Source organism: Phyllostomus discolor, chromosome 4 (assembly GCF_004126475.2).
Source record: "Phyllostomus discolor isolate MPI-MPIP mPhyDis1 chromosome 4, mPhyDis1.pri.v3, whole genome shotgun sequence".
Taxonomy (NCBI): Eukaryota; Metazoa; Chordata; class Mammalia; order Chiroptera; family Phyllostomidae; genus Phyllostomus; species Phyllostomus discolor.
The window spans coordinates 114710008-114733588 of NC_040906.2; the positions used below are offsets into that span (position 1 = coordinate 114710008).

At 58.2% G+C, this 23581-nt stretch overlaps 1 protein-coding gene across 2 annotated transcripts; it reads left to right on the forward strand.

The window, feature by feature from the left end:
- Nucleotides 1-4646: 4646 nt before the first annotated feature.
- On the forward strand, nt 4647-19996 carry MDFI (MyoD family inhibitor). Of its 2 annotated transcripts, none has more exons than XM_028509309.2 (5): nt 4647-4901; nt 6448-6534; nt 13463-13645; nt 16550-16774; nt 19240-19996. In XM_028509309.2, the coding sequence occupies exons 2-5, from the start codon at nt 6459-6461 to the stop codon at nt 19494-19496; spliced, it is 741 nt and encodes a 246-aa protein (XP_028365110.1). In that variant the 5' UTR covers nt 4647-4901; nt 6448-6458; the 3' UTR covers nt 19497-19996. The 2 variants fall into 2 exon arrangements, with proteins under 2 accessions (XP_028365110.1, XP_035879987.1); XM_036024094.1 differs by lacking the exon at nt 4647-4901 and adding an exon at nt 6159-6317.
- Nucleotides 19997-23581: the final 3585 nt, after the last annotated feature.

Here is a 23581-nt window from a genome sequence, read left to right on the forward strand (position 1 = left end):
GAACTCGTAAAACTCAACAGTAAGAAAATGCATCCCCCAATATAAAATTGGGCAAAAGGCCTGAACAAACACTTCACTGAAGAAGATACACAGATTCCAACAAGCATATGAGAAGATGCTCAACATCATAAATCATTAGGGAATAGCAATTTAAAACAACGATTAGATACCACTACACACCTATTAAGATGGGCCAAATCTGGAACATTGACAACATCAAATGCTATGAGGATGAGGAGCAACAGGAATTCTCATTCATTGCTGGTGGGAACGCAAAATGGCATGGCTGCTTTGAAGACACGTTGGTGGCTTCTTATGAAATTAAACATGATGTTATCATACAATCCAGCAATTGTACTCCTTGGTGTTTAATCACAGGAGATGTCCACACAAAAACTTGCACATGAACATTTATGCAGCTCTATTCATAATTGCTAAAACTTGGAAGTAACCACGATGTCTTCAGCAGGAAAATGGATAAATACACTTGGTACATCCAGACAATGGACTATTATTCAATACTAAAAAGTAATGAACCATCAAGCCAGGAAAAGACATGGAGGAACATAAAATACATATTACATAGAAGTCCATCTGGAAAACTCCATAGTGTGTGATTCCAACCATATGACATTCTGGAAAAGGCAAAAGTACAGAGTGGTAAAAAGATAAATAGTTGCCAGGGGTGTGCAAGGAGGGGCGAGTGGGTGAAGCACACAGGATTATCAGGGCAGTGAAACAACTGTGCATGGCACTGTGGAGGTGGATATGCGTTTTTATACATCTGTCAAGACTCACGGATGTGCCCTGGCTGGTGTGGCTCAGTGGATTGAGCACCAGCCTGCAAACCAAGGGGTCGCTGGTTCAATTCCCAGTCAGGGCGCATGCCTGGGTTGATGGCTGGTCCCCAGTAGGGGGGATACACGAGAGGCAACCACACATAGATGTTTCTTTCCTTCTCGCCCTCTTTCCCTTCCCCTCTGTCCAAAACAAACAAACAAAAACCCATGATGCACACCACCAGGAGTAAACTCGAACACACTTAATGTGAACTATGGATTTTGGGTGATAGTGACGTGACCGCGTGAATTCACCCATCGTAACAAATGTGGCACTCTGGAGCCGGTGTTGATAGTGAGGAGACTGTGCCTTTGCACAGGTGGGGGCATATGGGAAATCACTGTACTCTCCGTCCAATTTTGCTGTGAATCTAGAACTGCTCTAAAAAAATAAAGCATTTTTTAAAAATCTAAATGCTGGCATGGTCCTAAAAAGTTAACAGGTTTATTTATATTTGTTACAAAGTTGAATTACTAAAAATAAATTGGGGGAGGGGTTGTGCATGAGGATATTTGTACATGATTAGTGGCTCACATTCCATTAATTTACCACGAGGCTGAAGGGGAAGAGGTCCTTTCTGGGGGTGGAGGGTCAGTAAGGACTCGGGCCCTTCCCCCCCGCCAGGCTGCGGAGCTTAAGCCAGTTACCTGGCCTCTGTGCTTCAGCTTCCTCCTCTGTGAAATCCGAGAAATAGGGTATTTGATATTAACTGATACTTAACATTGTAAATATTAAGCTGGTTAGTTCATGGAAAGTACTGTGAGCTGTGCCTGCCGCACAGTGTGTACCACCTAAGGGTTTGTGCACGAGACACAACAACAGACGTGCCCTGGATGCTCACTGGCTACTGGCGTGCGTGCGGGAGGAAAGCACTGGGCGAGAGCATTCACCGAGAACCCGTGCCGCTGTTTCAGGTGCTCCTTCGGTCGTCCCCACCACTGAGGAGTAGGGACGGTCCTCCCAGGTTTACACAGAACTGGAAGCTCACGGTGTTTGAACGATTCGCCCACAATCGCATAGCTGGGTGGGAGTGACTGAGCCGGGATGCAAACGGAGTCTCCATGACACCAAACTCAGCCCCACTCTTCCCCCTGTCCTTGGCCAGGTTCCGGGGACCCCAGTTACCAGTGAGACCGAGGGCCCTGTCTCCGTCTTCAGCAGCCAGCTTGGAGGTTGGGGACACATGAGGAAGAACAGCCCAGTTCTCTGTACCTGCGAAAGGCTGTGTCAGGGACTGGATACTGCACTTGGCCTCAGAAAATGTGGTACAAGCCCCAGGGCACCCACTACTAGTTGTGTGGCCATGGGCAAGTCACCTCACCTCACTGTGCCTCCGTTTCTTCATTTATAAAATGGGGGTAATAACTGTGTGGGCATTGAAGGAAGAAACAGATCTAGGGATATCTACCAAGGGGCTAGCAGACAGAGCATACCCAGCTCCTGGTTACTAAATGGGATGTACCACCGTTACCTCCCATCACCAGGAGTAGGAGATTGGGATAGAACCAGGCCTGTGGCTCAAAGCTCCCCTCACCCCATCATGTCATTTCCTTCACGGGGATTAGAGTCCCGTCCCCTACTCAGTGCCCATCAGGGAGGGAGTCCTGAGGGAGCTGGAGGTCCCTACCTAGCAGCCTCCCCCTACTACACACAAACGCACCTCCTTCTACACAGCCCTCTGCAGGGAGGTGCTCCACTGTGTGCTCTCCGACATTCTCCAGGGCAAGGCGGAGACCACAGCTGTGGTCCAGCTGCAGAACCCAGCCCAGCCGACTGGCTCCGTGCCAGAGACAGGAAGCCGGGAAGAGCTGTACATGCCTGCTGGTCGCTGGGGCAGGGTGGACGCCGGGGCAGGGTGGACCCAGTGGCTGGAGCCAGGCCAGGCCTGCTGAGTGCATTGTGTGGAAAGGACTGCCCAGGAGAGCTATGCAGGGCCACTGCATAGCCTTGGTTGTCTGGAGAGCTCTAGGGGTAAGAGGGAGGGAAGAGCACTGGGTGGTAGTCTGGAAACCTGGTTTCCCACATGTGAAACTAGAACTACTTATGGAGCTCTTTGGGGCAGGGACAATTCTAGGGAATACACTAGCAGGCAGACAAAGTCCCCTCTCTCCTGGAGCTTTCATTCTACCAATAAACAAGCAAACAGGAAAAGTGATGATAAGGTCTATGAAGAATAATCAAATGGTATGAGGGACAGAGAGTGAGGGTCTGGGATGGCCTTCCTGAGAAGGTGATGAGGTGGCAGAGGAAATAAGGAAAGAAGGAAGGGGACCATGTGAACATCTAGGGGGAGCACATGCTGTGCAGGGGGAGGAGCAAGTACAAAGGCCCTGAGGCGAGCAGAGGAGGTGAATTGAAAAAAACAAACTCAGGAAGCAGGAGGGAGGGAAGGAAATGAGTGAGGGAGATAAAGGCCAAGGCAGAAAGAGCCCCTCTCACTTGTGGACCTTTAGGGCAGGCGTAAGGACTTTGCATTTTACTCTGAACTGATCAGTGGGACTCACCCCATCATGTCATTTCCTTCACAGGGATTAGAGTCCCGTCTCCTACTCAGTGCCCATCAGGGAAGGAGTGGACTGGACTTGGGTGCAGAGTCCACCTAGTGTTGTGTGTGTGGTGGGAGGCAACTTCAGCCTCTCCTCATTTATCCGGAGGTCCTAGCCAGGACCTGCAGGAGGAGAGCAACAGACCAGGACCAGGCGAGGTGTGTGAGGCCTAGAGTGAGCAAGGCCCTTGGCTCAGTGTGGAGCTTAAGGAGGCATCAAAAAACCTAGTCATTAAAATAAAAAAAATTTCCTGCAATATAGCTAAAAACCAAAATTAATACTCCCCAAAACCATGAGGAACAAAATGCCAACATTTCCAATAAAGACAGGATCTAACTCTGAACTTGCATGACCCTGTCTCAGTCACCTCACCCTCATCTAGATCCTGGTCCCATAAAGCTTCATTTATAAGAACAGGCAGCTGAATGGTGGAGCAGTAATGTGCTGACTTGTTTTTTGTTTGTTTTTTTTTAAACTTTTGGATAACAATGTTATGTATCTTGGCTCCCTGCTCAATATGGCACCCCCCGTGAGCGCCCCACCTACCTCACTTATCCAGGCCCCTCGGCCCGGTCCTGGATACCAGTGAGATGGCTGGGTTCCACACGGAGGGCCCGTGACCCCCTCCTGAGGCTCAGAGAGGTGAAGGGACTTTCCCAAGGGCTGGGATCTGAGGAGGGGGGGGACCCTGGCCAAGCCCCTCCACCTGACCATCACACCCTACCATGCTCTGTCCTGGAACATTGCTTTTAATCAGTGTCGATGTTTTAAAACTTTTATTCAAGTGTAATCTTCACACCAAAAAAAAGCACATGTAGCTTCAAGGTCAACTTGCTGAATTTTCACAAAGTGAGCGCACTTGTATAACCAGCATGTGGGATAAAATTTAAAGCATATTTTACATTTCCAACAAACCAGACATTTTAGTTAGTACCGGGCCACATTCAGAGGGTTCTGATCTCAAGCAGGCGACTCTGGACAGTGAGGTGGGGGAGCTGGGCTGATCCGGAGTTTGCGGGCCCTGGATAGACACTGAGAAGAGGGCGGGGTGTAGCTCGAGGGTCTGTGGTTGGGGAGGGGGCAGAGAGAGAGACGCTGGGGGCTGCCCAGGAGACGATGTCCACTTCCTTACTCCTCACTCCACTCCTGGAGTCCGGCGAGGCCCAGCCCCCCGGCCCAGGTAAGCCGGTAAGAACGCCGCGGTCGCCAAGCCCCGGGGCGGGCGTGTCTCGGTGACTCAGCCCTTGCCAGGAAGGGGGAGTCCACCCCGAGCTCCAGAGCTCCCAGACAGCAGCCGGATCGGGGCTGGCTCCCGGGGTGCCAGGCTAGGCCCCCGCAGCAGGCAGCCGGCCCCGGGAGCGGGACCCCCCCTCCTCCCGGCCCGGGACCCCTCTTCCGGCCGCAGCCACCTGGGCTCATCTCGGGGACCCGGGCCCGGGAGGCAAGAGCGCGGCGGGCGCCGTGGGGGCCACGGCGAGCCCGACAGAGACGGAGCCGCGAGGGCCTTCGAGCGCCGTGAGTAGCGACTGCGCGGGCTGGGGGAGCCCCTCACTCGGCCCCCTCGGCCTTCGGCGTCCGAGCCTCCCCGCCCACCCACCCCCACCTCCTGCTTCCTCCGGACTGGGAGAACTGGCCCGGCGCCGCCGCCTCCCTAATTGCTCACTGGCCCTCGTGGCGGAGAGCCCAGACGCGGCTCCGAGGCGGCCCGGTCAAGTGTGGCCGAGACGCTGTCATCCCAGCGGGCGGCCCCACCGGGGGGCGGGGGGGATCGTCTCACGGAGCGCCCCAGCCCCAGCCCCAGCCCGCGGGCCTTAGGGTCCTTGAACCCCCTCGGGCTGCCTGACGCCCGCTTCCTCCCTACCCACACGGCCCGGAGGAAGGAGCGGCACACAATTCCAGATGTGCCGCCCCGCTGTCCCCGCCTGGAAGGGCCCCTTCTCTCCCCTTTCCCCCGCGCACCCGCAGTTTGGAAGGCCTCGGATTCCAGGCCAGAGCCAAAAGAAAGGTTGAACTCGGAGAAGTTCTTTTCGCCTCCAAAGTTGGTTTTCTGAACCAAGTTCCCACGCACAGCTGGCAGGGGCCGGGGGGACCGGGGATGCTCAGGACTGCTGGCGGACTCGGGAAGCTAGCTAGTCACCAGCCGGGTTTCCCGGAGGGACGACCTCTGGCCGGGTGGGCTCGACGCCTGTGAGCCCCTGACCCCCGGCGTCCGGCTTAGGACGCCCAGCGGTTCGGAGGGGGTGGGTAAGGGGTGCCAGAGGAGCTTGGTCCCTCCCATCTGTGGGGCATGGAGATTTGAGGGCTCAGAACACAGTTACTCAGACAATTAGCCCGAGGTGGATGTAGTCACAGTGCCTTCTCTCGCTTGTTCTCCTGACTTCCCTCAAACTTTTGCAGCTTTTCGGACAGGCGAAGGAGAACGCGCAGCCCCCTCTGCAGCCCCTCGGGGCTCTGGGCCTGGGGGCGGAGATTTGGGGAGACTGGGGCCCAACTCTGCCAACGCGGAGGAAACGCGCGGAGCCAGCTTCCTGTGGGGGCTCGGGCCGCGGCGCCCCGCGGACAGACGTGTCCGGCCCAGGCAGCGCCGAGCCCCGCGCGGGGGAAGGGAAGCCGCGGTGGGGGGGAGGGGAGGGGAGGGGCGGGAATCGACCGGGACGACGAGGAGGGGACAGGGAGAGGGTGGGCCGGGGAGGAAGGGAGGCGAGCAGGGGAGGAGCGTGGGGGCCGGAGAGAGAAGAGGAAGAAGGAAGGGGGCGCACGGCGAGGGCTGGCGCCGAAAAGAGAGAGCGGCGTGAGTGAGAGGGGAGGGGGCGCGGGGCGGGCACCGGGGAGCTGCGTGGCCCCTTGGCGGGGGAGCGCTGGGCAGACGCGCATGGCAGGCCCCGCGGCGTGATCCTGGAGGGTCGAAAGAGGAGCACGCAGCTTGCACGAGTAAGTTAGTCGGCGGCGGACTGGAACAGGGGGAGGCGCACGCCTGCGGCTGGATACCCCTTGCCAGTACCCCTTTCCCCGCACGCAGAGGGGTAAGTCGGCCCGGCCTGCTGAGCTCTCTTTTTCGCAGATCCCGGGCCGATGTCCCAGGTGAGTGGCCAGCACCCCCCTCATTGCGACGCGCCCCATGAAGCCCCGAGCGCGGCCCCGGACCCAGGTACGAGAGGTGCTGGGGAGGAAGCCTGGAAGGGAGTTGGGTAGCAGCCCGGGGGTGGGTTAATTCCGCTCCCCCTTCTCGCTGAGACTCGAGGAGACGGTTTCGGGGAGCTTGGGTGGAAATGGGGGCAAGGGGTATGGCTGTCGGGGACGGGGTCCAAAGAGAATGGAGCGCTGGGGTGATGGGGGCAGGGCCCGAACGCAGGCGGTGGCTGCGCCAAGTTGGCTCTAACACCCCCCACTCCCAACACCACACACACACACACACACACACACACACATACACACACACACCGCAGTGTCTGTCCGACTGGGATTTGTGTCCCAGCCGTTTCTGCCCAGTGTGTAAATATTTATGGGGGCCTCAGGCGGGAGTGGGGGTGTCTGAATCTTAACTTCCCTTCCCCCAACCCAGCCAGAGCCCAGCGCTTCCCGAAAACGTTTGTCCGCCTAAAGCGACCACAGGACCCTGCCCCTCCCCTCCTTGCCATCTGTCTCTCTCGCCGTCCTCCCCACCATCCTCCCCACCGGGGCCTGGCCAGTCTCCGCTGCCCCTACGCTGCTCACACACGCGCCCCTTCTCCTGGCTCACAGGGCCTGCAGCCTCCCCAGGATTCCTGCAGGAGACTCCCTAGCAGGGAGGATTTGTGGCTCAGTGAGGTGGGAACTCTGCAGGCTTCGGCTCTCAGTCCTCCTCACTGTGCAGAGGAGCTGAGGCCCACAATGAAACACAGGGTCAGAGAGAAGTCGGGAACTTCTGGGATTTGCTCAGGGCACAGGGCTGGGGTGCAAGAACACTGCCCAGATTTCATGACTTTAACCCCAGCTCTAGGTCCATCTAATTCTCCTGCCTTCCCCTCACCCACCCCCACTCTCCCTTTCCCCTCCCATCCTTCGGTTCTCTGAGTAGTGACAGTCTGGTCCTAGACCTCTGACACAAATTCCCTGCATGGCCTTGGACAAGTTCCTTCCCCTCTCTGGCCTCAGTCTCTACGAACACCCGTAGGGGCTTGTCTGTCTGCTTGGAGAGGCCCGTCTCAGCTCCCCAGGTGTACCTGTGAGGAAGATGGCAATCTGGACACCTGGGGCTGTGGAGGGAGGGGGTCTCCCAGAGCAGAGTGAGGACAGGTGGAGCTGTCTGGCCAGGGGCCAGCAAATGGATGGCACTAATGTGCCTGCTGCATGTCCCACTAACCCTCAGATTCTCTCCTCTCTACAGGCCCCTAGAGCAGGGTCTTCTGGGGAATGAGCTCCTTTAAGGACTGAGCTTCTTCAGCCTGGAGACAGCTAAAGGCAGGGGCTGGGAAGGCTTTCTCTGTGTCTGGGGACCTTCTCTCTCCTTCTCAGCCTCTCTCGCCCCTCCTCTTTTGCTCTCCTCCTCTCTTTCTCTGCCTCCTATTTCTTGCCTATCCTCCCACTTCCCTGCCGTCTTCCTCTGCTTATCTGTTCTCTCTGCTCTCTCCTCCACTGCCTCTTTCCAAGATCCTCTCCCCGTGCCACCCATTCTCAGCCCCAAAGGGAGAGGAGGGGCTAAAATGTGCTGGGGCAGGGGACAAGGGCCAGGTGGGCCACCGGAGGGTTAAGCCCCAGGCTGTAACTTGAGGCCCCCCAGTGCTCCTGTGAGCCCCCTCCCCAGGCTGGGCCGGGCCAGACAATGTGGCTTTCATAACACGAGGAGGCCTGGCTCTGCCGCCTTGGGAGAATGAGCTGCTGCCCAGGAAGCCCAAACCGCAGGAGACCCAGCCAAAACCCCACAGACGCCTGAATCCGGGACCAGAGTCCCCCACACTCCCTGCTGAGCCCTGACAGCACAGCAAGGCCAAGGTGCTGTCCCGGGGGGCCCTGCTGGCCCGACAGCCAGGGAGCAGGTCAGCCCCTCCCTCAGCCTAGCAAGACGAAAATGGGGTGAAGGGGACTCAGGGCAGCTCCGGTTGGGGCAGGTGGCCAAGCCCCCACTCCCTTGGCTCCCCCAGTGGCCTCTCCCCAGAGCCTGGCTCCCTAACCCACCGCAGATTTCTGCCCCAGCACTGGGGCGTCACATTCCTGCTCTTGGTTCTAAATTGAATTTCCTGGGGAATTGGAGCCTTCAGAGCTAAAATAAAACCAACCCAGCCCAGCCTAGCTGGCCAGCTCAGGCCCTCTCTCCCCAGCCCTCAGCCTGGTGGCCTAGGACTGTGGCCAGTGTGTCACAACTAAGTATCAAGAGAGCCCACATTCTTACCTTCTTGGGGCCCAGAGCCAGGTGCCACCCCCAGTCCTCGCCATCTCACCTTCTCTCCTCTGGTCTGGGCCATTCAGAGCTCCAGAACTCAGTCCTCACCAGCAAACGTGTGCTGAGGACCCACCCGGTGCAGAGATAAACACTGACACCACCCCAAGCGAGCGAGCCAGGGAGGCTGCAGTCTGTGGAGCCAGGACGTCAGTACCAAGTTATAACTGGCAACAGGGGTGCTAAGTTCTCAGTAAGCGGGCCACTCAGAGGAGGTACAGTCGGCTCAGGGGTCAGGGAAGGCTCCTGGAGGAAGAGGTTAAGCTTGACCTGGATTATGCAGGATGGGTTGGATTTGGGGAGTGGGAGGAGGGAGGGGTAGGGCCTTCTGGTCAAAAGAAACAATCTAGGCATGGGCATGGGCGGGTTGGCCACAGAGCCTGGGGCCGTGGACGTGTCCGTCTGCCCGAAACGTGGGATCCTGGTCCGATAACTGGGTTGAAGATCTAGACCGAGGCCCTGAATATCAGGCCGATATCAGCCACCACTCTCGGAGCAGGTCGGATCCTCGCTCGCTCTCTCCAGAGATGGCCAGAGTTCCAAGAGAGAAGCCCACATCTGCTGTCCACGAGCAGAAGTCTGGGTGTGAGGGGTCAGGCACTGGGGCTTCAGAAAGGGACCCGCGGGCGCTTCCCAGGCTGGGAGTGAACCCATCCCACTTGGAAGAGCTCCACCCACTTCTCGATCCAGGAGTACCCCTCGACTCGGTGGGCGGCAGGCAGAGGGAGCCCACAAGGTCCCTACTGAGACTGTGGGTCTCCCACCCTTCCCTCTTGATGTATTTAAACACGATTTTTCCAGTCTCTTCTGGGGCACTGACCACCCCCTTATCCTGTGGTGGGAGTGAGATTTCTCGAGGCAAAGGGGCTGTTGCCTTTCTGTGTGTCCCGCTTGTAGATGGGGACCCTTGAGAGAGGCGCAAGGCTGGGGCTTTTCTCAGCATGCCACCAGCACGTACGGCCCTCTGTGCACATTAGGGAAAGGTGGCCCTGGGGCACGCAGCAGGTGCGCAGCTGGCTGGGCCGACGGCAGCTCCAGGGGGTCGGGCCACGGCGAGGGCCTCCAGACTCACCCCTGCCCCCCTGGGCAGGTGCCTTTATGCAGAACAGGAGTTGCACGTCCACACGGCAGCCCTTGGCCTTTGCTGGGCACCCCTCTCCCCAGCCCCTCCACATTTCTACCCTCTTAGACATCCCTCCAGGGGTTTCCTCAGAGATGTTCTCCCTTCAGCGGCTGGCAGCAGGGCCTCACGGTCACAAGAAGGAAAACTGGGCTCTTTCCGTCCCTTGTTGGTTGAGCACTTGGGTTCCTCCTCTTGTCTGGCTCTTTTGCCCCACGTGCCCTGGTGAGCGCTGGCTCTTGGTCCAGCATCTTGGCACCGGGGCCCTCTGGGCAGCATCTCAGTCACAGATCAGGCCTCCCTGTGCTCTGCAGTTTCCTCTCCTGCCCTCAGTGTGGCTCCCTCAGGCCACTGCCCCTCCTGACCCCAGGAGAACTGTCCCTTTGTGTTTCTAGGTCAAGATGCCTGAACTGGACTCTCTTTCCTGGCTTCTTTTCCAGAGGTCTGATGCTCACCCTGGAACAGCCGGTCATAGTCTGTGCTCTCTATGCTCTCCTGCTCCCTCCAGACCGGAGGTCGCCAGCCCTCTCCATGACCGTTAGAAGAGACTGCCCAGAGAGTGGTGACACTGAGAGGAGGGCAGAGACGGGGACCAGCCTCCCTAACCCCTCTTTCTCGCCTGCCTTCCTCTCCAACCCTGGCAGCCCAGAGAGCTGCAGCCTGGCCCCTTCCACTGCAGGACGGACAGGGTCACCCCTGTGCACCCTGTGACCCCAGGAGAAGGCCCGGGAAGTGACCACTCAGGTGTACCAGGCCCCAGCTGTGGTTCTAGGTGGACGGCCTCAACAGCACCACGTACGGCCATTTCCCTCACTCATGCTGCAGCTTTTCCCCTGCAGTCTCGGTTGCTGCGGCTCCTCTTGAAAAGGCCTTCTCTGCTTCTTGGCTGACCTATTCAAGATCCAACGTGGGCATTGCCTTCTCTGGGAAGCGTCCTAGTGCGCACACAGACACACACACCCCTTGGGATAAAGGCCCATTTTCTGTGCTTCCCCAGTTCTTAGAGATCTCCCTGCTGTCATTCTTGCCCCTCGGTGTGTGTGGCTGCCCCGCACCTCACCCTGAAGGATAACCCCCGAGACAGTGACCTGTCTTATTTGCTCTACCAGTGCTTGACGTTACAGATGTACTGTAGCTGCTTAGTAAATGTTAAACCAACCAGCACAGGAAAGAAGGAAGGAAGGAAGGGAGGGAGGGAGGAGGGAGGGAGGGCAGTTAGGTGGGTGGGTCAGTGGGGAGGGTTTCTGAATGGCCCCTGCAGGCCAGGACACTGCTGAGATGTCACTCCTCTCTGAAACCCTGAGTGTCAGGAAGCCCCCTCCTCACACAAGGCAACCCCAGTCTTGGCAACTTGCCCACGCCAGTAACTGGTGAAAACCTGGGCTTGCATCTTGCAGCTTCACCCTCAGGCCTTTTCATCTCATCCCACTGGAGGGTCAGCCCTCCTAGTTCAGGCTGGGGGCTGGAGCCGGGCAGGCCCGTTTCTGTCCGGGGAGTTAGGACCCCAGCCCTAAGCCTCCCTCCTTCGTGCACAACCTGAGGTCTTAGCCCTGAAAGTCTTGTCCAATCTGCTGCAGACCAGCTTGGGCTAGGAGAGCGCCATCTGGTATCACTCCTTCCTGGGTGTCATCTCCATTGCCTGGCCCCCATCCCCCATCCCAGTTTTGTGATCTTCCAAAAGCCACTGACTTCTTTCTCCTTAGCCCAGGTGGTGACCTGTTTCTCCATGGGCTCAAAGCACGGCAGGGCTGGAGGGACCTAGCCCCTGTTTCCACAGAGCCCCAGTGGGCACCATGAGAGGTTCTCAGTGCAGAACTCCGGTGTCCTCCAGAAGTCACAAGAGCCCCAGCCCCTTTCGCCTCCCAACCTGGCTCCTGGCTCCGGGAAGAGCCCGTGGCTTCTTTGGGCAGGCGTGAGCCCGTCTGCTTGGCCTGCTGCTCTCTGTGCTACTCACCTGGGGCCTCTGGGGCCCTGTCCTCCCAGGCATGGGAGACCAGGGTCTTCAGAACAAAGATTGCACAGGCATCTCTGAGGGTCAGGAGCTGCAGGGGGATGCTCAGGACCCAGGGAAGCAGCTGAGCCCATGGATCGTCCCCTTCTTCAAGATGCCCCATCCTTTAGACCTGTGTGCCCATCCTTAATTATCTCCCTCCCTTCTTGTCCCCACCCTACCATTTGGGGACAGCTTAGAGAAGGACCCCATATGTCAGCTCCTCTGTTTTTCATCATTGATTTGTTTCTATTCCATATAGAGTCTAGTCTTTGCCTCTGCCCCTCTGTCCCTCTGCGTGCCTCTCTCAGGCTCTGTGGTGTGTGTGTGCGGCTGTGGGTGTTTTACTGGGCGGGTTTCACCATCCTCTCTGTCTCCCTGAATCCCTCTCCTCTCCCTGTGCCCTTTTGGTCTCCGTGTCCCTCCCAGTGTCTTGTTTCTATGTCTCTCCCAATATGGCACGTGGGGGCACCCTGTTGAGGCCCTTGTCACCCTGCCTGCACATGTGAGGCCTGATGGAGAGGCTCAGGCTGCACCCCGCACCCTCTAATTTTGGGGCCTTGCCCTTGGCCCCGTGACCCCTGCTTTCACCCCCTGCTCTCTGTCCCGCCCCTGCCTCCCACACCCAGCGACTGAGGGCGTGGGAACCGGGGCCACTTTCTGCCTCCCTCCTCCACCACCCATCCCCCTAACTTTTTCCCTGGGCCCAGGGGGCCCAAATCCTAGCCCTGCCGCCTTGGGAGCTGTGGGTTTGAAGGTGGCTCCATTCCTTCCTTCCGCCCACCGTGCAGAGAGGGCCGAGTTGGTCACTGTAATTACATGTGGCTGCGGTCCGCCTCTTCCCAGCCTCCTGTCCTCTCCCTGTCTCTCCTCCAGCCCGTAGCCCCTCCGCGCCAGGCCTCAGCCTTCTCCTCACCCCAGGTTTCCTCTGACTCTTGCTCTCGCTATCACCCTCTCTTCCTGACCCAATTTCTCACTGTCTGTCTCCCGCTCGCTCAGTCTAGATCACGTTCACCTCTCCTTCGCCTCTGCCTCTGACCCTGTCTTTATCTTTCTCTCCATTGCTGCCTCTCACGCTGCTGCCGAGTCCCTCCTGTCCCGGGCTGTCTGTCACTGGCTTGCTGGGACTCTCCCCTTCCGTGCCCAGTCCCCCGCCTTCTGATGCTCTATCTCTTTGCTTCTACCTTCCACTGTCCCTTTGATTCTTCCTTCCTCCCTGTCACTCTTGGTGCCTGTCCCTATCTCTGCACCGCTGACCACTTGTCTGTTCTTTCCTTCACTGTGTTTCTCCTTTCCCTCCTGACACCACACATGTACACAGGCACACGCGTGTACGGGTGCGCACACACACCCCCTTGCTCACTCATGTATTGTGGTTTGGGAGTCTATTTTGGAGTCTGGCACTGTTGCCAGATAGGGTAAGGGCTGGGTAACTGTACAAAGAGACCACGAATGAGGGCTCAAGGCATTCTGGGCTGCAGCAAGGGGACCAGGGCAAGCAAGCAAGAGGGTGCCAGGAAACTACCGTGGTTATCTGCTTTTTCCCCTAGCCCAGACCCCACCCCTCCTGCCTGGGCTGGAGGTAGGAACAGGACCCGCTCACCCTGTGGAGGTAGTGTTGGAAGAGGGCTTCCTGGAGGAGGTGGCACCCTCCATGCCCCAAGGCAATGACCCTGGGGCCCCCCAGGTCCTGGACAGCACTGACCTCGATGTCCCCACAGAAGCTGTGACATGTGAGTCCTAGGGGCCCAGGGGGTTGGGGTGGTAACAATAGGGGTTGCACTGGGGAATCCAATCCAGGTGGGCTTGCCCTTGAGGACCTAGCACAGGGCCAGGACCTGGAAGTGGGCAGTGGAGAGGCATATGACACTTTGTCACTGTTCTTTCTGTCTGGGAAGAAGGTCTCCATGTACAAAATGATTAGTATAAAATTAGTTCAAAATGAGTGTGCACAGGCTCCAGGCCACATGGTTCAGGACAAGAAAGTGTGAGGCTGCATGGAAAGAGGCGCCCTCCCCTCAGGAAGAGGGAGGGGTGGGGACAGGCAGACACAGCAACACCCTTCAGGCTGTCCAGGGCAAAAGAAAGGAGACACTCAGTCCCCACTGGCAGAAAGGAGCAAAATCCAGCTCCATTCCTAAGCTTGGCTCCAGGTCTCCAAGGAGGTCCTGGGAGGGAGAGAACTCTCCACCTTCACCCTCAAAAGCATGGAAGGGGCAGTCAGGATTATTTTGTAATTGTGAATAAGACACCTCAAATCTATAGACACAACTGGACTTTACAACTTTCCTTCCCCTAGTGATCCCACGTGCTCTGTAAATCAGTCTGCAGTGAGGCAGCCTAGCCACCATGAAACCCATTTTACAGATGAGGAGACTGAGGCCCAGAGACCCACTCACCCCTGAGCTGGGGGACTAAGGTCTCCTGACCCAGTGCTCTTTCCTATGCCTTTCTGCCCGGCTGGCATGCTGAGCAGGGAGCCGCCCTCAGGCAGGGCATCTGGGGCGAAGGCGGACTCCCTGGAAGTCAGGGTTACTAAACCCTGCTAGCGCGCTGCCCTCCGCCTCCTCCAGACACGCCCACGGGCAGCACTGAGAGAAAGAGGTCAGTGCAGTGGCCACAGAATAGGGGCCTGGGTGGGCGTTGGACAGTCACTCCTGTGTCTGTGGGCCCTAAGTATTTGCTCTGTGACTCAGTCCCCATGGTCACTTCTCAGCTATGGCCACAGGCAAGCTTTGTGTCTGCCCACACCCCCCAGGGCCTTCAGCTCACCACACAAGCCCGCCCTCTGGTCTCTGTGCCATGTTTAGGCAGCAGGGCAAGGGGCACTGAGGTTGGCCAAGGATTCAGCTCAGTCACCCCTGTGGGGCCAAGAGGTGGGTTGTGATGATTCAGGCCTGGCCGCTTCCCATGGTCTTACCCCTGTTTACCCGGATGCAGGCACCAGCCACGCCTCAGGGCAGAAGGCTTCGGGCGGGGAGCCTCTCCACAGGCCCGTCTCCCGTTGTCCCCAGACTCCCCACCTGTCCTCTGCTCTTTATCCCAATCTCCACCCCTCCCCCTGTGGGAACTTGGCAAGTTATAACCTCCTTGGGCTTCAGTTTTGTCATCTGTGAAATGGGCCTAATAATAGATCTGTGGTGGTGCCTAAAGACATTGCTGTACACAAAGCTCTCAGCACTGTCTGGCACCAGTAACAGCTCAAAACATGTACACTACTAGTTGTAAGTGTAACGATTGTTGCAATAGTAGCAGCCTATTCCCCAGTCCCTTGTCTCCCAACCTCGGCCCATGCCTTGCCTCTCTGGTCTCAGCTCTTAGCCTCTAGGCTGGCCCACCCCCGACAGTAGCTGTGACCTTGGACAAGTTACTGTGCCTCTCTGGGATGCAGTTTCCTCATCTGTAAGGGAGGACACAGCCCTGTAGAGATACTGAGAGGATCCAGTGAGAGAATAATTAGCAGGTCAAAGGCTTAGCCAAGTGGCTGGCAAGCAGGAAGTGCTCAGTGGTGTGACTACTACCATGAGCAGAGGCCGGGCCCCTCCGGCATGGCACTGAGGCTGCCCCCCCAACTCCCCAGTCTCCAGGCACCCCTCCCCCATCTCCTGCTACCACAGTTCAAACACAGAGGCCAGGCCTGGAGGGAGCTGGGGGTCCAGACCCAAGGGATGGAAGTTCCCCCTATTTACAGAGGTCCTCACTCAGGGTCGCAGGCCCCTGCCCAGGTCCCGCCCTGTGCAGCTGTGGGGCCCCAGAGTGCTTCCCATTCCCCTCGCAGTCTCCTCACCCAGCTCTCACACACCTGCCCCATGTCCCCTGCACAGAGCTGTGCCTTTCTCGTGAGCAAGCCTGAGTGAGGTGAAGGAAAGTGGTGGGTGTTTGGGGAGATCTCCAGGGCCAGCTTCCCTGCACCTCACTGACAAAACTGAAGTCTGCTTCCTCAGTCTGGGCCAGGGACTCACAGAGGTTGAGGGGCTTCCTAGCCTCAGGGCTCTCCCTCTTGCCTTCTTCTCTCCCTCCCCACCCAGACCCCAGGGGCCCCTCAGCAAACTTCTCCTGCCAGCCGCCCCACAGAGGCTGCCAGGGCAGGGGCGCGGAGGAGCAGGAGATGGAGGGGCTGCTGTGCGGAGCCCCCGGATTCCAGAGCCAGGCATTCATCTCCAAACAGATGTTTCTAATAACTCACCCAGCACACGAAGGGCAAAAACAGCTGGGGGCTTGGCAGAGGCTGCAGGGAAGGTTAACTGCTTCGCTGCTGTCCTCCCCGCCCCAGCCGGACTGTCCCTGTCCCTCCCCCAACTGCCACTGCTCTTGCCCAAATCCCAGGACCCCAAGAGCAGGAGAATGGATTTCATGTGGGATAAGAAGGTGGGGCCCAAGGCTCTGAGCCCCTCTTGCACCTCTGTTTTTTCTTAAATGGGCACTGGCTCGAGAGCGGGGGGCAGGCTCAACTCTGCCGATATTTCATGGTGTGCCTCTGGGCAAGTTGTTCTGCTCTGGGCCTCAGTTTCCTCATCTGCAGAATACAGGTCCAGATAGGCGAACTGTGGTGTGCGTAAGAACAAAGCAGGCAGGAGCGGAGCACACGGGGCAGCCCTCCACCTGGCCCCCATCGTTCTTTCTGGTCGTCTCCCCAGGCCAGCCTCAGGGGAGCACCTTGGGCTGCATCCCACTACTGGCAAATGGCTCTGGCCACCCCTCAGAGCTGGGCGGCGCCAGGCGCGCGGGGAACGGTGCCCTGGGTGGCCCCAAGGCCCACCGGAAGTTGCAGGCTCACCCGTCTCTCGCCAGCCAGGGCAGTAAGAAGAGCAAGGGCAGCGCCAAGTCTGCTGCCTCCCAGATCCCCCTCCAGGCGCAGGAAGGTAAGTGCCCCGTTTCTCCCTCCCACGGGCCTCCAGAGCCAGCTTCTTGAGGCATGACCCAGCAGCAGCATCTTCACCGGCTTCTGCTCACAAGTGCGGCCCCAGCCCCACGCTGACCCCACCGGATCTGAGCCTCTGGGTGAGGCAGGAGCCTAGACTTAACAAGCCTTCCAGGGAGTCTGATGCAAGACTCAAATCTGAGAACTTTGCGAAGGTTATCAGATAAACCAAGGCACGTCTGCCTTCTCAAGGCCAACCCCTTCCCACCCCTGCTCTCCCAGAGTTTCTGTAAGGAGGAATGGAGCCCTCTGGGCTGATCCAGCTTAAGCCACCCTGTTTCTGGAAACAGAAATTTTCTTCAAGGAGTGGGCCATGCGTTTAGTGAGAGCAGAACACCTAGCAGAATGAGACAATGCACCATCACATGCTTACCTGGGGGTGGGGCAGGGGCTGCAAGGTGCAGTGGGAGGTCGGCAGACCCAGACACCAGACGCTGTCCCTGCAACACAGAGGCCCTCTGCAGGGCCGCGCTGGGCAGCCAGCGCCCCCACCCCACCAGGCGTCAGCTCAGCACGGGTCTCACTGCCTGTGGCTCTGTGGTGCTTGACCTTTACCCCAGAATTTTTAAGTGATTCCTGTCCATGTTAGGGGACTCCGGCCTGGTCCTCTGCAAACAGGATTCAGTGCACACATTTGCACATAATGTATTCACAAACTTTCCCACCCTGCAGAGCAGATTCTGCCCAGTTAATTTATGAAAGAGATATTCATTCACTTGAAGTGTAGTGGGCACTGTGCTGTAGTGCTGGGTACCCAGTCCACGGCCTCCTGAAGCTCTCGTGAGAGAGACACAGCAGGTAACCACCATATGTTGTGATAAATATAGTGATGAAGCCGCACACGGGGTATTATGAGAACACGGGGGACACCCACTTCTGCCCGGATAGCCGAGGAGGAAGGTCTGGGAAGGCTCTGGAGGAATCTGAGCAAGCCTTAAAGGTTGAGGAGGAGGGGCATTAAGAGTAGAGGTGAGAAATGGCTAGTGTGTCCAGATTATAAAGTTCAAGGTGAGAAGAGGTGGGAGGTGAGACAGGAGCTCAGGGGGCAATAAGGAGCCATTGAGGGTTTTAAACAAGGCAGTGACCTCATCAGATTTGCCTTGGAAGGGAACTCCCTTACCAGTGTGCAGGCAGATCGCAGGGGTCCCAGCTGCACAGAGCCCCACTCCCTCCACACCGGAAGGGGCTGGGGAATCGCCCTCCAGCAGGCACGAGGCGAGACTCCCACAGGACCAGCAGCCTGTGCCCAGGGCTCGCTTACTGGGGGCTGGACACTCTGCCCTTGGCCTGGCCCCTGGCAGGGATGCCAGCTCAGCATCCTGGCAGCGCACTGAGCGTTTCCAGGTGTGGACTCCAGAGCCAGCCTGCCTGGGTTTGGGTCCCAGCTCCACTACTTACCAGCTGGGTGCCCAAAGGAGAGCTTATGTAGTAAATCACTTACCATTTATGTACTCAGCACCTACATGTGTCAGCCACTGTTCTAGGAACAATATATCAGTGAGCCAAACGGACAAAGATGCCTATCCTTGTGAAGCTTACATTTTAGGGGGAGGAGAAAGCTGTGTAGTGCCATGGTAAGTCCTAGTGGGGACAGGCAAAGGAGGCCAGGCAAGGAGGCGGGGCTGCTGGGCTGGGGCAGGCAGGTTACATTATTGATGAGTGTGGCATTTGGGCAATGAAGGAGGCGGGGAGGGGGCAGAGAGTTTACCTGGAGCATTCCAGGCTGGGGGTGGGGTGGGGGAGTGCCTTTGAGGCCGGAAGCCATGGCAGGGATACAGGGGAACAGAGTCCGGGAGGGAACCGGATCCCATAAGGCCATGGGGCCACTCTGAGCTTTTTAGGTTTTACTCCCAGTGAGGCAGAAGCCACTGGAGGGTTCTGAGCACTGGAGACGCAGAGTCCCACCAAAGGTGTACAAGGGGACCTGCTGTGTGCGGGGTAGGTGGCCGGAGGTCCAGGGAGGGGGATGGAGAGGCAGTGGGGAAGCAGTGGCCCTGGCAGAGATGAGCAGGTGGGAGGATTCTGGTTACACTTTGGAGTAGCTTTTCTGCCTCGGTTTCTTGATCTGTAGAGTGGGGCTAATAGCCCCACCCCATGGAGTTGTTGCAAGTTTAAATGAGTGTAATTCATGCCCAGCACTTAAAGTGACTAAGGAGGGCTAGGAGCAGGAGCTCAGGATCCAGATTGCCGTGCAGAACCCTCACTCTGCAACCTACCACACAGTTGTGTGTAAGTCTCTGGCGGTGCCCTAGTAGGGCTCCTCCCAGTCCCCTCTTCACGGAGCTACTGACCGCACGACTTCACTCGCTGCGAGCACTGAGCACGCAGTGAACGCGCTGTGGCTGGGTCGCCTGCCCCAAGGCCTCTCACCCTGCTCCCTCTGCCCCGCCCCCACCCCCACCGCAGACTGCTGCGTCCACTGCATCCTGTCCTGCCTGTTCTGCGAGTTCCTGACGCTGTGCAACATTGTCCTGGACTGCGCCACGTGCGGCTCCTGCAGCTCCGAGGACTCATGCCTCTGCTGCTGCTGCTGCGGCTCCGGCGAGTGCGCCGACTGCGACCTGCCCTGCGACCTGGACTGCGGCATCCTGGACGCCTGCTGCGAGTCGGCCGACTGCCTGGAGATCTGCATGGAGTGCTGCGGGCTGTGCTTCTCCTCCTGACCCGCCGGTTCCCGCACGGTCGTCCTAGGGGGGCCGGCCCCAGGGCTGTCGCACAAAGCTTGATCAGCCCCCTCCCCCTGGACCTCCCTCCTCCACCAGTGACCTCTCAGAACCCAGCCCAGTGAGAAAGGGGGCGCCCCGGAGGCCACCTCAGTCACGGGAGCTGGGCCCACTGCAGAGAGCCCGTCCTCCTGCTGGTTACCCGGGACCTGGGAGGAGAGGGTTAGTGTGGGAACCGCTCCTGGCCCAGCTGCCGGGCCGCGGAACACTGTGAAAGCTGGAGGAGGGGCAGGAACGTGGGGAGGCGGAGCTGCGCGCTCCTCTACCTCTCCCTGCTCCCCGTGCCCGCCCCCCCCCCCCCCCCCCCCGCTGCCGCCCCGGGCTTAGAGCACAGCAAAATGTGAAGAGACACCCCACCCTGCCCATAGCCAAGCCCCTCCCTGGTCTCCTTTCCTGGGCTTTTGGGGGTGGGGTGCTGACCCATATAGTGACCCCAGCGCGAAGCAGGGCTGGGCTTGGACCTGGGGCAGGGCGGGAGGGGGAACCTTATAGAATAGACTGGAAGGGGAGAAGGCAGGAATGGAGAGGGCCTGTTCTATTTGTTGCTGTAAATAAAGGTGTTTGTTCATTTCAGACTTCCTCAGGACTCCCGAGGAGTAACGTCCGTAGTGAAAAGCAGACAGTCCCCACAGACCCCCTACAAAGCACCCAGATGCATGAGGCTACCCTGCCCTCTGGGGCCCCTTCCCTTTTCCCTCCCTCATCCATGCTTCTCAGCGAGGGGAGGAAGGAAGAGGGACGTCAGCTCCCCACCATGATTTCCCTCTTCCCACCAAGGAGAGGGGAAGTCCAGAAAGAGAAGAGTTAACCCTTGGCATAGACTTAATTAACGACAGATGTGTTCAGGTTTTGATTAATTAATCTCCTGCTGACTCCAGCTTCTTGAGGCCCTTCCCAGTGATGGCTCCAAGGCACAGGGTGGCACCTATTTCAGTGGCAGAGTCATGACTGAGGAGGGGCAACCCTGCACCCCGCCCCCGGCACAGCTTGGGCTTGCTCCTGGGAGGCAGGTGTGGCTTGGGCGGGGACCACAGGAACTGGAGGACCAGTTCAGTCATCCTCGACATCCAGGGGCTTAAGGAAGGAGAATCTGTCCAGAATGGCAGGAGCCTCAGAGGCCGTGTGTCCACTGCCCTTGGTTTGCAGAGGGGGGGCAGACCCGAGCGCTGCAGGGCTCTCCTGGGGAGGTGGACTCTGACGGTGGGGAGGGCTGGCTGGACGGAGCCTCCTCCACCAGGTCCCAGACCTGGAGGAAGCTAGAGGGGCTCAGGGTGAGTGAAGTGAAGTGAAAGGATGTCTCACGGCTGGACTCGGGTTCCCCTGAGAAGACATGGATGAAGAGGGCCTTTAGAGTGGAGACCTTGTGGGAAATTGGTGGGCACTGCTTCTGGGAACCACGTCTGCAGTGGTCTGGAGGGATTCTGGAAGGGAGGAGGGAGGGAACTCAGAAAAAGGGCCAATTGAAATCCTAACTCTCCTAAGGAATGTCGTAGGAGGTGTAGCTCATGGTCTTGGCAGTGGGCCGCAATTACAGCAGGGGGAGGTAACATGAGGCGAGAGAGGGACTCCCCCCACTGCCACACCCCTCCTGCCACCCACCCCCACGCACAGGACACAGGCCTCACTCTGCCCACTGGCTCTCTGACCTCGGGCCACACAGGAAACTCCGGACACAGCAGGAAAGGGACCTGCCCAGGGTCACATAGGATCAAAACTAGGAGAGAAGCCCCATCTTCTCAGGCCCCCAATGTTTGTTTATCTGTTTATTTACCTCAGTTATTTACTTAGTTAATTGCATGACCAAAGTGCCAGATTCAAAAGTCTAATCTGTGCATAGATGAACATTTGCACTTTTCTCTCTTTCTTCCTTTCTCACAAAAATGTCAAAATCCTATACACATACTCGTGTTCTGCTTTTATCACTTAACCGTTTGTCTCGGGGATCTCCCTTATCAGGGGTTCCACTGAGGGATGAGCTACGGGCTCCAGCTTAGTCTCCCCCACTTGCGTCCCTGTTATAAACAAGGTTTCAAACGTGTCCTTTGGCACGAGTGAGCGCTATTCTTCAGAATGTTTCTGAAAGTGGGATTGCTGGGCCTCGGCGCCTGCGTTTGTGACCTGGACAGGCTGCCAGTCTGTCGCCAGGGCCTCAGGCAGCAGCCGCTTCTTCGTCCTGAAGAGGTCGGACAGCGGTGGGAGGACTCCGCCTCGGGTCTTCCCCCCCAAGCCTGGGGTCTGAGGGGCTTAGCCAGGCCGGAGGACCAGGGCTGTGAGGCAGGGGTGCTCCAGACCAACCAGAGGTCTGGCCCAGGTGGGCAGGAAGGCCCCCTCCCTGGCCCCCTGCCCTCCACGGGGACAGGAAGAGGCGCCTCTGCAATCCAAATAGTGGTTTCCTGCTGCAGGCTCCTGCCGGCTGTTCTCTCTGGGACAGTGGCTGGAACCTGAGAGGCTGAGCAGGGTGGGCATGGGGCAGGGGCCGGATTCAGGCAGCCACCGCCCCCCCCCCACCTCCCCGGCATACACACATGCTCACACATACTCACAGACACACTCAGAATCACACACACACAGTCATACTCACACATACAAGTCGTTCACCTACATACAGACTCTCCTTCCAGTCACATGTTCACACACATTCCACAAAATGACACGCACACACTCACAGAGCACATGTGCACATATGAGACCTACATTCACTTCCCCTCACACCAGGCCTGCCCTGCCTTTCCCATGTCCCCACCTCACCCAGGTGGCCCTGCTCCCTGCTGGGAAGCAAATGGCATTTGTCTTAGAGGCCACCCCCCAACCCTGTCCAGGTATGCTTCCAGGGCAAACCCAGTTCTAGACACTTCCCCTCCACTCTCTGGCCCTTTGGTGACTCCCAGTCTCTGCTTTCCAACTGCTGGTCTCAGCCAGTTCCAGCCCCGGCTCTGCCTTGGTCCCCAGGGAAAGCCCTTTCTGTCTCTGGCCTCAGTTTCCTATACGTACAATGAATGGAACAGCTGTGAGACTGGGACCCGGGTGGTGGCCACATGTCCAGGGAAGCAGGCTGCCGCTCTGGTTTTCTTTCATCTACGGAGCCCCAGACCCACCCCTGTCACCCAAGAGATGTCTTGAGGGGCCACCCTCAGGTCTAACCCAAAACAGGCATTAATCACCACGTGTGGGCGGCGAAGGCAAGGAGGCCAAATTGAGCTGTCGCTGGCCTGCACTGCCCATGAGCATGGGGTGATCTCATGTGCCAGCTCCTAGGGATTTTGCCCCATGACCGAGCAAGTGGCTGAGCCCAGGGCGGCTTGTGAAGGGGTGGTCCGCCCACCTCTCTGCACCCACAGCCTCCTTCAGCGTCTGCTGTACTTCAGCACTTCTCCCTGGCATTCTCCGTGCTCCCGCCCAGAGCCGGCAAAGCAAGCTTCAGGCTCTGCCACCCTCTAAGCAGCCTGAAGCTGGATTGCACGCAGCCAGCCATGCTCGGGGGTCTTCGCCAGTCCCCCACACCCGGGGAGACGAGGCAGCAGTGGGGGCTGAGGGCTGCTCCCGGGGGCCCTCCGGACACTTGCTGCAGACCCTCCCCGTTGTCCAGCAGCAGGAAGGCAGAGTGGGCGTGGGAGCTCTCAGGACTGGCAAAGAGAGCTGGGGGTGAGGCAGGGACAGGAACCTCAGGACACACACGGGGCAGCAGATAATCACCCCAGCCATTCCCTCGCTGTCCTTCTCCTCCAGAGGAAAACCCCCTCCCAGCCTTCCTTGTGCCTCACCTGGTTTCGCTACCTTTCCCTGACCCTGTAGCAGCCTCAATACCCATGATTCCTGCCATCTCTGCGGCTGCCTCTCCCTGGCTTATGGCCTCCTTCCTTCCTACTGCAGACAGGTGGCGGAGCTGGGGGCAAGGGGGCATGTTCACATGCTGCAGTCTACCTGGAATTTCTCAGTTTTGCCAACCCAGGGGTCCAGGGGAGGGGCCAAGGCTCATCCCTGGGCCAGTCACCGCGCCGGGGGAAGAAGAGCTATGATGGGCCAGG

What these genes read in the sequence shown, in the direction of transcription:
- MDFI (XM_028509309.2), top strand. Translation starts at nt 6,459, where the DNA reads ATGTCCCAGGTGAGTGGCCAGCACCCCCCTCATTGCGACGCGCCCCAT. An exon ending in GAGCGCGGCCCCGGACCCAG is followed by an intron (nt 6,535 to 13,462) that starts GTACGAGAGGTG and finishes TTTTTCCCCTAG; the next exon opens with CCCAGACCCCACCCCTCCTG. An exon ending in CCCCACAGAAGCTGTGACAT is followed by an intron (nt 13,646 to 16,549) that starts GTGAGTCCTAGG and finishes TCGTCTCCCCAG; the next exon opens with GCCAGCCTCAGGGGAGCACC.